General features: G+C 40.9%; 1 protein-coding gene across 3 annotated transcripts; it reads left to right on the forward strand.

Annotated features, from left to right (window-relative positions):
• Positions 1-5122: 5122 nt before the first annotated feature.
• Positions 5123-17094, forward strand: LOC118798242 (zinc finger protein 256-like). 3 transcript variants are annotated; one of them, XM_036557639.1, is made up of 5 exons: positions 5123-5275; positions 9256-9690; positions 9808-10834; positions 14404-14611; positions 15266-17094. In XM_036557639.1, exons 2-5 carry the CDS (start codon positions 9290-9292, stop codon positions 16345-16347), a joined length of 2718 nt encoding a protein of 905 aa, XP_036413532.1. In that variant the 5' UTR covers positions 5123-5275; positions 9256-9289; the 3' UTR covers positions 16348-17094. The 3 variants fall into 3 exon arrangements, with proteins under 3 accessions (XP_036413532.1, XP_036413533.1, XP_036413531.1); XM_036557640.1 differs by having other exon boundaries at positions 9256-9534; positions 9691-10834; XM_036557638.1 differs by having other exon boundaries at positions 9256-10834.
• The last annotated feature ends 818 nt before the right edge of the window (positions 17095-17912 follow it).

The raw sequence follows: 17912 nt of genomic DNA on the forward strand, positions 1-17912 counted from the left end.
TAATGTTAGCTTAGTTTTTTTTTTACCTGATAATTTAGAGCTGGTGAACCTCCATACAACAACTAAACCTAACACCTTCATTATGCTTAAATCACAATATGGCTGCCTGGCACCATGGATTCATCGTTTAAGACTGAAGCATGAAAGAATGCTGACCATAAAAACAACCTGGGCCTTCTTTTAATTACAGTTCTACATTTTCCCCAAATCACTCAGCCAAACCAATGAGTAACGTTAACCATATTTATTTGTTGGCTACATTAACCTTGTAGCTCCAGTGCAAAACTAAAGAAGCAAACTCCAAACACCAAACATTTCAGCTGATCGACTACATTTAGGGTCAGCGGAAGAGTCAGTAATTTTGATCTTTTTTTCACTCAAAACAATTGTTTTAAGCCTTTAAATCTGGCAAAACAGTCAGAAAAGATGTTAACCAGAAAAGACGTTTCTTATCAACACCACACATCAGGAGTTTTCACTTTTACTTCTGAAACAGTTCTAATAAATATTGCAGCAATTGTTCTGTTCTGAAGCTGTACCAGATGTTGTGTGTCTGTTCCTTTAAATTTTTCTGGTTTATTCCTATTCCTGTGACTGTTACTGTGTAATCACCTGACCGTTTATTTTACACAGTTGTTAGATTTCACAGACACGTTACAAAAAACAGAATGTGATTAGCATGTTTTCATTTACTGACTTGAGGAAAAATACGTTTAAATAAAGAAAAGCACAAAATGTTTGACAAACCTTTACTTGAACTCTTCTCCATATCATTGATGTTACCATAAACATATCATGGCCGATTTCATATGCTGTACTGAGTTGTCACACTTATTAATAAAACCTTTAGAGGGCGGCGCTGAGCGACGTTTGTTAATTTGATGTTTGTTAATGACACCTTTAGAGGGCGGCGGTGAGCGACATTTGTTTATTTGGTGTTTGTTAATGTCGCCTTTAGAGGGCGGGGCTGAGCGACGTTTGTTTATTTGAAGTTTGTTAATGACGCCTTTAGAGGGCGGCGGTGAGTGATGTTTATTTATTTGAAGTTTGTTAATGACGCCTTTAGAGGGCGGCGCTGAGCGACGTTTGTTTATTTGAAGTTTGTTAATGACGCCTTTAGAGGGCGGCGGTGAGTGATGTTTATTTATTTGAAGTTTGTTAATGACGCCTTTAGAGGGCGGCGCTGAGCGACGTTTGTTTATTTGAAGTTTGTTAATGACGCATTTAGAGGGCGGCGCTGAGCGACGTTTGTTTATTTGAAGTTTGTTAATGACGCCTTTAGAGGGCGGCGGTGAGTGATGTTTATTTATTTGAAGTTTGTTAATGACGCCTTTAGAGGGCGGCGCTGAGCGACGTTTGTTTATTTGAAGTTTGTTAATGATGCCTTTAGAGGGCGGCGCTGAGTGATGTTTGTTTGTTTGAAGTTTGTTAATGACGCCTTTAGAGGGCGGCGCTGAGCGACGTTTGTTTGATGTTTGTTAATGACGCCTTTAGAGGGCGGAGGTGAGTGATGTTTGTTTATTTGATGTTTGTTAATGACACCTTTAGAGGGCGGCAGTGAGCGACGTTTGTTTATTTGATGTTTGTTAATGACGCCTTTAGAGGGCGGCGCTGAGCGACGTTTGTATATTTGAAGTTCGTTAATGATGCCTTTAGAGGGCGGCGCTGAGCGACGTTTGTTTATTTGATGTTTGTTAATGACTCCTTTAGAGGGCGGCGCTGAGCAACGTTTGTTTATTTGATGTTAATGACGCCTTTAGAGGGCGGCGCTGAGTGATATTTGTTTATTTGATGTTTGTTCATGACACATTTAGAGGGCGGCAGTGAGCGACGTTTGTTTATTTGGTGTTAATGACTCCTTTAGAGGGCGGCGCTGAGCGACGTTTGTTAATTTTATGTTTGTTAATGACACCTTTAGAGGGCGGCGCTGAGCGACGTTTGTTTATTTGATGTTTGTTAATGACGCCTTTAGAGGGCGGCGCTGAGCGACGTTTGTTTATTTGATGTTTGTTAATGACGCCTTTAGAGGGCGGCGCTGAGCGACGTTTGTTTATTTGATGTTTGTTAATGACGCCTTTAGAGGGCGGCGCTGAACGACGTTTGTTTATTTTATGTTTGTTAATGACACCTTTAGAGGGCGGTGCTGAGCGACGTTTGTTTATTTGATGTTTGTTAATGACGTCTTTAGAGGGCGGCGCTGAGCGACGTTTGTTTATTTGGTGTTAATGACTCCTTTAGAGGGCGGCGCTGAGCAACGTTTGTTCATTTGATGTTTGTTAATGACACCTTTAGAGGGCGGTGCTGAGCGACATTTGTTTATTTTATGTCAATGACTCCTTTAGAGGGCGGCGCTGAGTGATGTTTGTTAATTTTATGTTTGTTAATGACACCTTTAGAGGGCGGCAGTGAGCGACGTTTGTTTATTTGATGTTTGTTAATGACACCTTTAGAGGGCGGCGCTGAGCGACGTTTGTTTATTTGATGGTTGTTAATGACGCCTTTAGAGGGCGGCAGTGAGTGATGTTTGTTTATTTGATGTTAATGACTCCTTTAGAGGGCGGCGCTGAGTGATGTTTGTTTATTTGATGTTTGTTAATGACACATTTAGAGGGCGGCGCTGAGCGACGTTTGTTTATTTGATGTTTGTTAATGACGCCTTTAGAGGGCGGTGCTGAGCGACGTTCGTTTATTTGATGTTTGTTAATGACGTCTTTAGAGGGCGGCGCTGAGCGACATTTGTTTATTTGATGTTTGTTAATGACGCCTTTAGAGGGCGGCGCTGAGCGACGTTTGTACATTTGATGTTTGTTAATGACGTCTTTAGAGGGCAGCGCTGAGCGACATTTGTTTATTCGATGTTTGTTAATGACGCCTTTAGAGGGCGGCGCCGAGCGACGTTTGTTTGATGGTTGTTAATGACATCTTTAGAGGGCGGCGCCGAGCGACGTTTGTTTGATGGTTGTTAATGACTCCTTTAGAGGGCGGCAGCGAGCGACGTTTGTTTATTTGGTGTTAATGACTCCTTTAGAGGGCGGCGCTGAGTGATGTTTGTTTATTTGATGTTTGTTAATGACACCTTTAGAGGGCGGTGCTGAGCGACGTTTGTTTATTTGGTGTTAATGACTCCTTTAGAGGGCGGCGCTGAGCGACGTTTGTTTATTTGATGTTTGTTAATGACACCTTTAGAGGGCGGCGCTGAGCGTCGTTTGTATATTTGAAGTTTGTTAATGACGCCTTTAGAGGGCGGCGCTGAGCGACGTCTGTTTATGTGAAGTTTGTTAATAACACCTTTAGAGGGCGGCGCTGAGCGACATTTGTTTATTTGACGTTTGTTAATAACACCTTTAGAGGGCGGCGCTGAGCGACGTTTGTACATTTGAAGTTTGTTAATGACGCCTTTAGAGGGCAGCGCTGAGTGACGTTTGTTTATTAGATGGTTGTTGATGACGCCTTTAGAGGGCGGCGCTGAGCGACGTTTGTTTATTTGATGGTTGTTAATGACGCCTTTAGAGGGCGGTGCTGAGCGACGTTTGTTTATTTGATGTTTGTTAATGACACATTTAGAGGGCGGCGCTGAGTGATGTTTGTTTATTTGATGTTTGTTAATGACACATTTAGAGGGCGGCGCTGAGCGACGTTTGTTTATTTGATGTTTGTTAATGACGCCTTTAGAGGGCGGCGCTGAGTGACGTTGGTTTATTTGATGTTTGTTAGTGACGCCTTTAGAGGGTCATTTAGCTGAGTGACGTTTGTTTATTTGATGTTAATGATGGAAAATGGATGGATAATCTGAAATAATCAGTTTTCTTTGGGGACTATTTTGCCTCACAGCGCCCTGCATGTATCCCTCCACTATGAATGGAGTTCAAGTTCTCTAAACTATCATAAAACAGTGTCTCAGTCATCAGGCAGTGAATTCATAACCATTTCATGTAGGAACTTTCTGTGAGGGAGCTTTTAGTGGTGGACGTCTGGTTCCCATCACCACCACTGTGAACAGTTCTGACTGGGTAAGTTGCTCTAGAACCACATCAAACCACTCTGAATGACTTTGTTTACATCTCAACCAGCAGAATTCCCCTTTCAGTGGGGATCAGCATTCCTTTCCAGTAGCTGCTAGGTGTAGGAATGAGTGAGAGGAGGTAGAAAATGACCTGAATTGGGAAAAATAACACTTTCAGATATTGATTATTCCCTTACCTGATATAACATTAACAAATTATACTTTTATTTAGTGCAGTGCAGGTACAGGTATCACGTCTGCTCTACACAGGGTTCTTCACCCCTGTGAACAGTTCTGACTCGGTGAGGTTCTCTAGAATGCATTCAACTTCTTTGAATTACTTTGAATTACATATTGATCGTTTTCAAAGATTTTGAAAAATGGTTGAATTTGCTTTTAAAGCAACACCACTGTAACAATAATAACTTTTGTATTGCAAAACCTCTTTAGGGGGGTCTGTTTGACTGAATGTTGCCTGTAGGCAACAATGTAGAATCTCATAACAGTCCATAAGTTTAAACATATTCCAGAGATGTTTAGTTGAATGTAGAAGTGAAACCTTTTAGATACTGTAGTTCATCTTTGTATGTACAGTTTGTGTTAGTCATCCTTTAACCCTTCATCGGTGGGCAGTTTCTGACCACAGAGCTGCTCTTGGCTGGAAATTTTAGGGTCAGTCTGCTCTCAACCTAGCAGTTGCACTGAACTCTGAATGCACATCTATAGAGTGGAGCTATGAGGTGAGTGTTTCTAATAAAGTGGCCAGTGAGTAAAAGCACAAGTTGGGTGTTTCTAATAAAGTGGCCGGTGAGTGGAAGCACAAGGTAGGTGTTTCTAATAAAGTGGCCAGTGAGTGGAAGTGGAGTGTAGGTGTTTCTGATAAAGTGGCCAGTGAGTAAAAAGCAGAAGTTGGCAGTTTCTAATAAAGTGGCCAGTGACTGGAAGTGGAGTATAGGTGTTTCTGATAAAGTGGCCAGTGAGTGGAAGTGCAATGTAGGTGTTTCTGATAAAGTGGCCAGTGAGTAAAAAGCTGTTGGCAGTTTCTAATAAATTTAAAGAGATACAATGGGCGCCGGGGACTTTTATTTTGACACACTGTGAATTCCCCCAGAGCTTGGGGGGCGGGGGCTTTTATTTTGATACAGTGTGAATTCCCCTCCGTGTAGCCGGATGAGGCTTGTGGAGGTTTGGCTCGACTTTCTTCAGTTTAAGGTTAAATTAGTCTCGGAACCGAATCGAAGTCTCCGATTAAAGAAGTCGGAAACACAGCGGGTGAGTTGAGCTCCGCGTTTTGGGTCGGAACCATCTCATAGGCGGAATAAAAGTCGAGTGTTTCTGTCCTAACGAGCTTCAGGAGGGGCGAAGTTGGCTTCTCTTTCGAATTTCCCGTTCCACCTTAAACGGTGCAGTAGTTACAGCGGTAGCCCCAGGCGCCTAAGTGTGACTGCCGCACTGTTTAAGGTGGAACGGGAAATTCGAAAAAGCAGCTGGAAGAGCTTCTTTCTCTCCGCTGTTTAAGGTACCGTATGGGGTCCATATTATGCCCGACTGTAAGATGTATACAGTCTGTTCAATCGATCAGCATTAATTCGGGCGTTTATTGATTATTCGTGTTGATTAATAGTCTTGCGCGGCCAGGATTTCTTCCGTTTCCTGTCTTCACCGCAGGCCCCGCTGTAGAGTCTGCACGGTTATATCGGTGTAGTATCGGCATCGACGATATTTCCTCCAGAACTGTAACTTTTCAGAAGATAAAAGGTTCTTAACCTATAATGTAAGTTAATATAAAAATGTTTCCCCAAGTGATTTTGGGCGATTAATATGAGCCCATTCATCATGAAACTCCCAAACAGTGTACAGGGCAGCTGGTGTTACATCAACAAATCATGTTGTGATGGAAACAGACATATGCTTGAGCCTGCCAAAGGTTTGATGACTTTTATTTTGTCGTATTGAAGATGAAACTTACATTTCTGTACTGCAGAGAGAAGGAAAAATATGTGTTCTTATTATGTTTATAAATAACCTTTACTTTTTTCATACATCATGGTAATAATTTTAATATTAACTTTGAGTTAATATAGTTTAGCTTAAAAAACACTTACTAGAACACTTTTGTTCCTTATACTCTACAGGACAGCTGGGTATTTTGGCATTTATTTAACAAAGTACGTATAAAAAACAAAACAAAATAAGTTTTGTTCAAACAGGGACGATAAATTTTAATTTCACTATGTTGTCTTTGAAGTCAAGGGTCAAACCAACAAGGCTCTGGCTTAGGAATCAGATAGTAAGCTTCTCATTCTCATTCTGTGGCGAGATTTTGGTTTTCAGACTGTATTTGTTGGTGTTTACGACGACTAGCCAGGCCACCACAGATCCGGCTACAGAGTCTGCGCGATTATATCGGTACAGTATCGGAATCAACAATATTTTACTGAAATCTTACTTGAGTCCACAACATCTAATGCAAAGTACAGGGAACATAAATCTTTACATTATCGTGTGTATGAAAAACTAGGATCGTGCATTTCCTGAAGAAAACACAGGCTGACTGGCGGTTGCTATGATGTTGCTATGACATAAGATTTGGTTGCTAAAATGTTGCTAGAAAGTTTCCGTGGTGTACGGGGTGTGTACTGAGTGGTTGTTTGGGGGTGGCCAAGTGGTTGCCAAGTATTGTTAAAAATGAATGAGACCCTATGGAAGGAATGAGGAATGAAAAATGATGCATAGAGGAGTGCAGGTCAGTATAAATATAGATTAGATTAGATTAGAACCTGAGTGAGTGCATGAAGTTTGGTGGCTGTCTGGCAAAGAAATAATAAGGTTTTGTAGGGACAAAAATGAATGGGACTCTATGGGAGAAACAAGGGATGAAAAAAGACAAACAGATAAGTGCGGGTCAGATCAACATTGAACTCTTGCTTGGGGGCCTAACCCGAGATAGTATATATGAAATGGTGTCTGTTGGGCGGGCAGAAGTACAGTAGATGGACGTGCCATTTTTGCATCCATTCATTTCTATGGTAAAAAAATCCGTAATTTAACGGAGATTGTACGAAAACTGTACGCCGGATCAAAAAGCCATGTATACCATACCATTTTTGACGTTTAGTGCACTGTTGTTATCCGATTTATATTCTTCTACTTCTTTTTTTGTTTATTTTGCTGCTGGATTTTTTTCCACTAACTCGTCTCGCAGTTTTCGAGATATCGACACCGTTCCAACTCTGGAATGTTTGATCACATTGATTTATCAGTCTACTCAGGCTTTAGCAGAGCTCAGTAACACTAAGATTAATAACCGATCACATTGATTTATCAGTCTACTCAGGCTTTAGCAGAGCACAGTAACGCTGAGATTAATAACCGATCACATTGATTTATCAGTCTACTCAGGCTTTAGCAGAGCTCAGTAACGCTGAGATTAATAACCGATCACATTGATTTATCAGTCCACTCAGGCTTTAGCAGAGCTCAGTGACACTGAGATTAATAACTGATTAACAGATCATATTGATTTATCAGTCTACTCAGGCTTTAGCAGAGCTCAGTAACGCTGAGATTAATAACCGATCACATTGATTTATCAGTCTACTCAGGCTTTAGCAGAGCTCAGTAACCCTGAGATTAATAACCGATCGCATTGATTTATCAGTCTACTCAGGCTTTAGCAGAGCTCAGTAACCCTGAGATTAATAACCGATCGCATTGATTTATCAGTCTACTCAGGCTTTAGCAGAGCTCAGTAACACTGAGATTAATAACCGATCGCGTTGATTTATCAGTCTACTCAGGCTTTAGCAGAGCTCAGTAACACTGAGATTAATAACCGATCGCATTGATTTATCAGTCTACTCAGGCTTTAGCAGAGCTCAGTAACACTGAGATTAATAACCGATCGCATTGATTTATCAGTCTACTCAGGCTTTAGCAGAGCTCAGTAACGCTGAGATTAATAACCGATCACATTGATTTATCAGTCTACTCAGGCTTTAGCAGAGCTCAGTAACGCTGAGATTAATAACCGATCACATTGATTTATCAGTCTACTCAGGCTTTAGCAGGATCTTCAGTGTTTGCTATGAAGCAGTTTATTAAGGTCTTCTTTAGTTAGTCTTTACATGCTGTGTGCTGATTTTAAAAGGTGTATGTTATATAAAATATGTATTATATGTGGTATAAGTTCAAAGGTAAGTATTCTAAAAGTATTATTCTAAAATGTAAAAGTAACTGTACCGTTCTGAATACTGTCTTTACAAAATGTAACTTGGACTGAATACAGATACTTTTAATAATTTTCGTGTTCTGAATATGGATTCCCAGTGTTTGTATTCCATTACATCTCAACGCTGTGTAGATCAGATGTGATACATGTGCCCGCACCGCAGCTTTTATTCAATAAACAATAGTATAATTTGTTATTTTTAATGTTATAGCAGTAGATATATCAGCTTAGAGAATAATCACTGAAAAAATCTGAAAACTGTTATTTTTCCCCAATTCATTTTCTACCTCCTCTAGCTCATTCCTTCACCTAGCAGCTACTGGAAAGGAATGCTGATCCCCATTAACAAGGGAATTCCGCTGGTTTCTACATAATTAAATGGTTGAGATGTAAACAAAGTCATTCAGAGTGGTTTGATGTGGTTCTAGAGCAACTTACTGAGTCAGAATTGTTCACAGTGGTGGTGATAGGAACCAGACGTCCACCTCTAAAAGCTCCCTCAGAGAACGTTATTACATTGAATGGTTATGAATTCACTGCCTGATGACTGAGACACTGTTTTATGATAGTTTAGAGAACTTAAACTCCATTCATGGTGGAGGGATACATGCAGGGCGCTGTGAGGCAAAATAGTCCCCAAAGAAAACTTATTATTTCAGATTTTCCACTATTTTCATCATCAACATTCCATATAAACCCAGAAGACTCGTGTAGGTTCACTGGTGGTTTTGGTTAGTAAATAAAATGTCTATATTTGTGTTGTAGTCATGGTGACCCCTGGTTCCTGTCACCACCACTGTGAAGACATCTGAACCATTTCACACTAAACCACTCTGAATCTCTCTGATTACATCTCACACACTGAATTATGCAGACATTTAGAATGCAGACGTGTCCTACTTGTTTTAATTATAATTCTTATATAATTTCTTGCTGGCTTTTTGTCTTACAAATAGAAAAACCTCAATGATTCAGTGAATGTTAAATGTCCTACTGCTTTTTGTCCATCCTGAATGAACAGAGCAAGACGAGACTGGTGTAATTATTTGGACAAAATGGCAGAAGGTGCATTGATGCCTGAGAAGCCTGAGGATGAAGAACAAGAGATGTACTCTACAACGTCGCTAACGTCCCACGATCCTCAGACATTCTCTGCAACGTTGTCAACGTCCCGTGACCATGAGACGTTCTCTGCGACGTTGCCAATGTCCTGCAACCCTGAGACGTTCTCTACATCACCAGCATCCCGCAACCCTGAGACATTTTCTGCAACGTTGCCAACGTCCCACAACCCTGAGACATTCTCTGCAACGTTGCCAACGTCCCACAACCCTGAGACATTCTCTGCAACGTTGCCAACGTCCCACAACCCTGAGACATTCTCTGCAACGTTGCCAATGTCCCGTGACCCTGAGACGTTCTCTACAACATCAGCAATGTCTAGCAACCCTGAGACATTCTCTGCAACGTTGCCAACGTCCCACAACCCTGAGACATTCTCTGCAACGTTGCCAATGTCCCGTGACCCTGAGACGTTCTCTACAACATCAGCAATGTCTAGCAACCCTGAGACATTCTCTGCGACGTTGCCAATGTCCCGTGACCCCGAGACATTCTCTGCGACACTGTCGACGTCGCACAACCCTGAGATGTTCTCTACAACATCAATGTCTCGAAACCCTGAGACATTCTCTGCGGCGTTGCCAACATCCCGTGACCCTGAGAGGTTCTCTCCTGCGTTGCCAACATCTCGTGGCCCTGAGACGTTATCTACATCACCAACATCCCGCAAGCCTGAGACGTTCTCTGCACCATTACCAACGTCTCACGACCCTCAAACGTTCTCTGTCACGTTGCCAACGTCCCGCAACCCTGAGGTGTTCTCTGCGCCATTGCCAACATCTCGCGACCCTGAGACATTCTCTACAGCACCAACATTCGGCAAGCCTGAGACATTCTCTGCACCGTTGCCAACGTCTTGCGACCCTGAGACGTTCTCTGCGACATTGGCAACATCTCGCGACCCTGAGACGTTCTCTGCAACGTTGCCTATGTCTCGCGACCCTCAGACGTTCTCTGCAACGTTGCCTACGTCTCACGACCCTCAGACGTTCTCTGCAACGTTGCCTACGTCTCGCGACCCTCAGACCTTCTCTGCAACGTTGCCAACGTCGCGCGACCCTCAGACGTTCTCTACAACGTCGTCAACATCTGGTGATCCTGACAATTTCTCTACAACGTCGCCAACGTCCCATGACCCTGAGATGTTTTCTAAAACATTACCAACATCTTGCAACTCTGAGACGTTCTCTACAACATCACCAGCGTCCTGCGAACCTGAGACGTCCTCTACAAAGTCGCCAACGTCTTGCAATCCTGAGATGTTCTCTACAACGTCACCAAAGTCCCACAAGCCCAAGACATTGTCATTGACAACTGTGCTGACATCGCGCTCCAAAAAACCCTTTGTGAAGTCAGTGGAGACGGATCTATCCATGGCTGACATTGAGGCAATCCAAGAAGAAAATCACCACCTGAGGAAGAGGGTGGCGTCTGTGGTGAAGAAAATAAAGCAGCGTGAGTTCTACAACCTAAGAAAGGTATGAAACCAAAAGTGTTTCTGGGGCTGGGCCTGTTATCAATGATTCAGTCTGCTTTCAGTAAGACTGAGCTAACAATAAATAGTTAACATGAAATAAACTCACTAAAGTGATTACAGGTGCAGTGAAGTGGGCATGAATTCATTTTTGGATAAGTCCCTCAAAAAGTGGGTAGGGCTACAATGCAGTCATAATTATATCTATTCCAAAGCTTCTGCCCTGTGCTGATACAAACCAATAGCAATCATCCGGAATACTGGATTCACATAAAGTACTGTAGAGCATGTGTCCATCAAAAGCATCAGCTTTTGCTCAGTGAAGATGACGAGTTAAAGTCAGACCGCTGAGATGAACAAAGTTGAGGAAAAACAAAAACAGCAAACGTAAACCTGATCATCCAAGGCTAAAGCATACTTCCGCAGCAGGTCCATTTATGTCTCACGTTTGATGACTTGATAGATTCAAGCAACCGCGTTTGTTTTGACACAGTCTAATTTAGTGTTTTAAGTGGAAGAGCACTGTAAATATGAAATTTGCCAAAAAACTAATTTTTTTGAAAACAGTGTTTGTTACATTTGATTTCGCATTTGAACATTTGACATTTTTGGAAATGGCTAGAAAACGACTCTAAACTGGGCTAAAATCTCCCATTTACACGTCCTTTAAGAAGGTGGAGCTTTAAATTCAACACAGCCTAATAAATATTCTTTCCCCTTTGACTGGATATTCAGTCTGGCTAGATTCAGGCTAGGGCTGGTATTGTGATAAAATTCGATATTCGATAAAGCTGTCGGATATCATGAATATACGATAGTTTACTATTACAATATAGTGTTTCTGGCTGGATGTAATGCAAATGCAGACATTCTTTTGGGATGTGTACACAGAAATTAGCTTTTTCTTATCCTTGGGACCACCAGTGGTTCCAACACGCACTTCGTCATATTCTTCATAACTTTCATATTTCATAAGCTACATTCTAAAGGTGGGTGTCATATGAGAGCTGTAACTGTCTTCTTTCCAGTTAAATAGATGGGTGATGTAATTTTAAACTCTTAATAGAAGTAATAGAATAGAAGAACCTGAACTCAATACAGATGGCGTCTCTTCAGTGATCTGCTCTGTAAAAATGATTTTTATAAAAAAAATACAAGATCGTCTAAGATTTTTGGCTTTCAGCAGTAAATTGTAAGCATATAGCAATATGTGTGATCATAAAACACATTTTCTGTTAATTTGAGGGGAGCTTGTACCAAAAAAAAATAAAAGTTTACATTTATTTCATGCCGTTACTGAATAATTTGCCTTATGATTTGGTCATGTAAATTCAGATGGAAAAAACAAAATATACCCTGGTCAGTAAGAGATCCACCGTTTACTATTCTGCAAGATAAAAAGAAGTGAAATACTAATAAGTACTTACATCAGAACTGAGAGCACATTTTTTTGGGCTGAGAAACAGTCAGTATTACCTCAACAGCTTTTTCTATAAAGGCTATAAACCAAATAAATGTATACTTATTTTTTACGTATGCACACAAGAACAAATATGTATTCTTGTTTCATTTTATTGTTTGGTTAGTTATTAAGTATTGTGACGTCAGACACGCCAGGTTGTATTTGGTTTAAAAATAACACTGTTCTTGCTTTTGGTTGAGTGTAGTTAGGCAGCGTGTTCTTAGTTGGTCCATGACTCTTATTTTGAAGGACTCGGGGTCGTAAGGTAACAAGCTTCAGTAGCTCAGCTGGCCAGCAGAAAACAGTAGAGCCTGAGTAGCCTGTGTGCTGCATGTTTTCCCCTTTACTGCAGCTTTTTTGCAGTTGAATTTCCATTAAAGATGAGTTATGGGGACGTTTTAATGTCTCAGTGTGTGTTTTGTAGTTGAATTTCCGCTAAAGCCGAGTTACGGGGACATTTTAAGCTCTCTCTGTGTGTTTTGTAGTTGAATTTCTACTTAAGCCGAGTTATGGGGACATTTTAATGTCTCAGTGTGTGTTTTGTAGTTGAATTTCCACTAAAGCCGAGTTATGGGGACATTTTAATGTCTCAGTGTGTGTTTTGTAGTTGAATTTCCACTAAAGCCGAGTTATGGGGACATTTTAATGTCTCAGTGTGTGTTTTGTAGTTGAATTTCTACTAAAGCCGAGTTATGGGGACATTTTAATGTCTCAGTGTGTTTTGTAGTTGAATTTCTACTAAAGCTGAGTTATGGGGACATTTTAATGTCTCAGTGTGTTTTGTAGTTGAATTTCCACTAAAGCCGAGTTATGGGGACATTTTAAGCTCTCACTGTGTGTTTTGTAGTTGAATTTCTACTAAAGCTGAGTTATGGGGACATTTTAATAGTTCAAACGATGATAAAAACAAGAAGCTGATTAAAAGGATAGCACCTGAAAGCGCAACTCGATGCGCTGAACACGGCAAAACAACAGACGCAGAAAAGGAAAGTCCCTGCAGCGCTGATGCCATCTGTACACTCAGTTTAATGAAAATATTCACAGACACAGAGTAAAAATTAACTATAAAATAGTAGTCTTGGATGATCAGCCACTCTATCTTGTTGAGGACGCTGGATTTCGTGGATCATTTTGTAGCTACAGGCTGTAATCATTTCTCTTTATTTAATGTAAACTGTTTTTATTGATTGTCAGGTGAGTTTTGTGCTACCAAAAGGATTTTATCAACAATACTTGTTTTATTTTATTAACTTTTATTAACATTTTATTAATTTCTGTTTTGCTTTTGGCCTGGAGTTTTTATTTCAGCGCATCGCTGCTAAATTCCATTATTTTTAGTTATATTTCACACTTTGGCTTTTTCTACCGGTTTTGGCCAAAACTTTGGTGCATCCCTAATTCACACAATAATCCACAGTGTACAGCTCAATCAGACCTTATTTACAAAGAATATTTTACGTTATTACATGTAGTAAATGTGACATTGGGAGTGTTTCCTAGGGACTCTTACTGTGGTGTTATCTTTTCTGTGTATGAGTATACAAAAACTAGGGAACTATCATCACTTGTAGTTCTAAGACAACGATGGTCGTATTTGAATGTTCATTAAATGTTAAACAGCAGGGGGCGCAGTCACAACGTTCGTAACTTTTTCAGTCAAAGTTACGAAAAAATTGAGTTTGTTGTACTTTGCAATTGTTTACACATTAGCTTTACTGTAAGTAACGTTTTTCTTTATTCTGATTTTAGCTGTGCCTGAAAGTTTGGTTGCCTGACTGATTATCAACCTTGAATTTGTGAAAATTATTCTCTAGGTCTTTTAAGATCGTAACTTAGGACTGAAGAGGGGACATTTCTGGTTTTTAATGCTAGTTACATGAAGTAAATAACATTTTTTATTACCTAAATTTCGTGTCTTTTCAAGTTCATTGGTGGAACGGGTGTCTCGTTAATGCAATTGAGCCAGTCAGGTGTGTTGTGCAGTGGAATAGGACTATTTAGACTCCCACATGTTATCTACAGTGTTTTATTGTTATAAAGTATGAAGGTGAATGGTGTAATGGACATTTGAACAGCGCTGTATTTCTAATGGTTGCCGTGGTTTCCTGTAGCGTGTGGAGGTTTCCGACCCGTCCAGGCTGCGCTCGGACTGTAACGGGAGGAGCAGACGTAAACAGCGGACCCCCTTAAAGCTGTGTTCGATGCGGATGGTGGACTACACAGGGTCCGAGGATGCTGAGGGAGCAGACAGCGAAATTCTATCGGACGAAGAAGAAGAAGGAGAAGAAGAGGACGAAGTTTACAAAATTGTTCCTCCACGTAAGAGGCCACTCTGTTGTAGTGATAATAATAATAATAATAATAATAATATACTGTCATTTGCAAAACAACCAAATTCTGTGTTGTTTTTTTAAGTGAGAAAAGGTTAACACACACTCTACAGAGAACACACTTCATTTTGGACCTTTTTTCTGCTAAATTTAGTGCACAATTTCTATTTATCTGCTGAATTTAACACTGAAAAAAATAAAATATAAAATGTGCCATAACTTTTGCCCAGGCCTTATGTTGTGTTTTTTCTTTTTTGTCAATGTGTTAAATTCAGTAAATAAACAGGAATTGTGTATTAAAATGTGCAGTAGTGAGTCTCTGTAGATAATGTGTAACTTATTCACACTCAGAAAATCAACAACATGATGGAATTTGATTTATTATTATTATTATTCCTATAACACTTTGTTCAGTTCAAGTTATCTAAATATGTATATAACGTGTGTATGTACAAATATATATATATATATGTGTGTGTGTATGTGTTTGTAATGTATAAAATTTAAATAATATAATGTTTACATTAATCATATGTTTTAGGATGTAAATCCAGGTCATTTTTTACTGTCAAAAATGGGATTTGGTTCTGACAGCGATGATAAAGCATTTTAATAATTCACTGTCTCGTCAATGTGCTCTCAGGGTCCAAAAGAAAGAAAAGGGAAGACTTGCCGTCGCGACCGGTTCCCAAGAAGGAGAAGCGCTATCACTGCCTGTACTGTGAGAAGAGCTTCTACAACTCCGGCAACCTTAATGCGCACCACCGAATTCATACTGGAGAGAAGCCGTACAAATGCTCGTACTGCGAGAAAAGCTTCACGCAGTCCGGACAGCTGAAGTACCACGAGAGGAAGCACACCGGAGAGAAGCAGCCGGAGCCGCGGAAGAAGAAGAAAGAGAGCAAGAAGAATCTGGTCCCGTGCCCTTACTGCGGGAAGTGCTTTCCCAGCCAGTCGCACGTCATCATGCACCAGAGAATTCACACCGGAGAAAGGCCGTACGTCTGCTCGCACTGCGGGAAGAGCTTCCGACAGAAGGGCCGCTTGAGGGCGCACGAAAGGCTTCACACCGGAGAGCGTCCCTTCTCCTGCTCCGAATGTGGGAAAACCTTCAACGAGAAAAAAGACTTCAAGATACACCAGACGGTTCATACCAAAGAAAAGCCTTACCTGTGCTCTGTGTGTGGGAAAAGCTTCTCCAGGCCTGACGGCCTTTACTTCCATCAGAAGATCCATAGCGACGTCAGGGCCCACTTGTGCTCCCTCTGCGGCAAAAGTTTCATCCGCCTGGGGGCGTTGAAGAACCACCAGCGGACGCACAGCGACGAGAAGCCCTTCCTTTGTCCCCTGTGCGGAAAGTCCTTCAAGACGCCGCCGTACCTGCAGAAGCACATCCGGACGCACTCCGGGGAGCGTCCCTACAGCTGCTCGCTCTGCGGCGAGAGCTTCTCGCGCTCCGACAACCTCGTGAGTCACGAGAAGAGGCACACTGGAGAAAGGCTGCACGAGTGTCCGCGCTGCGACAAGGCCTTCATCCTGCCTGAGCTCCTGGTGGCCCACCAGGAGGTCCACACCGGAGAAAGACCGTACCGTTGTTCTGTGTGCGGAGAAACCTTCAGCTACTCCGGGTCTCTGCTGACGCACCAGAAGAAGCACACCGCGGAGGAACTCAGCGACAGCCCGCAGCCAGACTCCCAAGACGCCCAAGACCCCCAAGACCTTTAAAAACAAATACCAAGTTATCCTTTACCTCAAACGTAGTCGATCACACAGCGCACGTTTGGTGTCTCAACTTGGTTTCGTTAGGTTTTTGCAGTGGAGCTTGGAGGCTAACGTAGCTAACGAGTAACAGAATTAGCTTCACCAGTTAGCATGGTGCCTTCACCATCACGCTCGCCTCAAACCTTGTGGAGATGTTCAGTAATCTCTAATAGACTTGATTATGTGGTTTGTAGGTGTGTCTTCTTTTCGGTATGCATTCCACATGCGTATTAAAACCAAGAAGCGAGGCTTTTTTCCAGTATGTGTTCTTGTTATGTACTAAAGCCAAGAGGTACTGTTTATCTTCGGGGTGTATTCCAAGAGATAAGGCTTTTCTCCAGTATGAATTGACGGTACGTATTGAAGCTGAGAGGTAAGTCGTCTCTCCAGTATGCATGCATGTATGTTTGTGTATGAAAGCTCAGCAGTAAGGCTGTCTCCAGTATGAGTTCTCTGTATGTTTCAAACATCCTAGGTCAGGCTTCTCTCCAGTATGTATTCTTTGTGCATTCTGAGAGGCAGGGCCTCTCTCCACTGTGTATTTCTTACACGTATTGAAGCTCAGCAGTGAGACTTTTGTATGTGTTGATGCCCAGAGGTACGACACAGCTTTGGTATGTATTAAAGCCAAGAGGTAGTGTGGTATCCAGTATGTATTCTTTGCACATATTTAAATATATTCCTGTATGTATTTGTTTATGCGTTTTTTATATATATATATATATATATATATATATATATATATATATATATATATGTGTATGTGTGTGTGTGTGTGTGTGTGTGTGTGTGTATATATATATATATATATATATATATATATATATATATATAAAATCCTAAAATCAAAAGGTACTGCTTTTTTTCAGTATGTATTCTTTGTAAGTCTTAAAGCCCATTGGCGTGGCTTTTCTCCAGTATGTCTTTTTGTATTAATTTAAACCCAGAGATAAGTCTTTTTTTCCTCCAGTATGTATTCTTTTTGTGTCTGAAAGCCAGTAGGTACTGTTTTCCTCCTGTATGCATTTGTTGTATTAATTTTAGCCCAGAGGAAAGTTTTATTTATTTTTCCCCCCTCCAGTATGTATTCATTTGCTTTAAAGCCAATAGGCATGTCTTTTCTCCAGTATGTATTTTGTGTTTAAGCCCAGAGATAAGGCTTTTTCTCCAGTATGTATTTTGTCGTATTACCAATCAGCATAGTAGGTACGTTTTTTTCCCCCCAGTATGTATTTTTTGTATTAAGCTCACAAAAGTCTTTTTTTACAGTATATATTCTTTGTCTGTCTTATAACTAATAGGCATAGCTCTTCTCCTGTATGTATTCTTTGTGTAAAAAGCAGTAGGCATGGCTTTTCTCTAGTATGTATTCTTTGTAAGTCTTAAAGCAAATGGGTAAGCCTTTTTTTCCAGTATATATTTTTTGTATTAATTATGCGTCTTTTCTCCAGTGTGTGTTGTTTGTAAGTCTTAAAGCCAATAAGTGAGGCTTCTCTCCAGTATGTATTTCTTTTTTGTGTATATTTAAG

Source organism: Colossoma macropomum, unplaced genomic scaffold (genome assembly GCF_904425465.1).
Source record: "Colossoma macropomum unplaced genomic scaffold, Colossoma_macropomum, whole genome shotgun sequence".
Classification (NCBI taxonomy): Eukaryota; Metazoa; Chordata; class Actinopteri; order Characiformes; family Serrasalmidae; genus Colossoma; species Colossoma macropomum.

What these genes read in the sequence shown, in the direction of transcription:
- LOC118798242 (XM_036557638.1), top strand. Translation starts at nt 9,290, where the DNA reads ATGGCAGAAGGTGCATTGATGCCTGAGAAGCCTGAGGATGAAGAACAA. An exon ending in AGTTCTACAACCTAAGAAAG is followed by an intron (nt 10,835 to 14,403) that starts GTATGAAACCAA and finishes GGTTTCCTGTAG; the next exon opens with CGTGTGGAGGTTTCCGACCC. An exon ending in TTACAAAATTGTTCCTCCAC is followed by an intron (nt 14,612 to 15,265) that starts GTAAGAGGCCAC and finishes ATGTGCTCTCAG; the next exon opens with GGTCCAAAAGAAAGAAAAGG.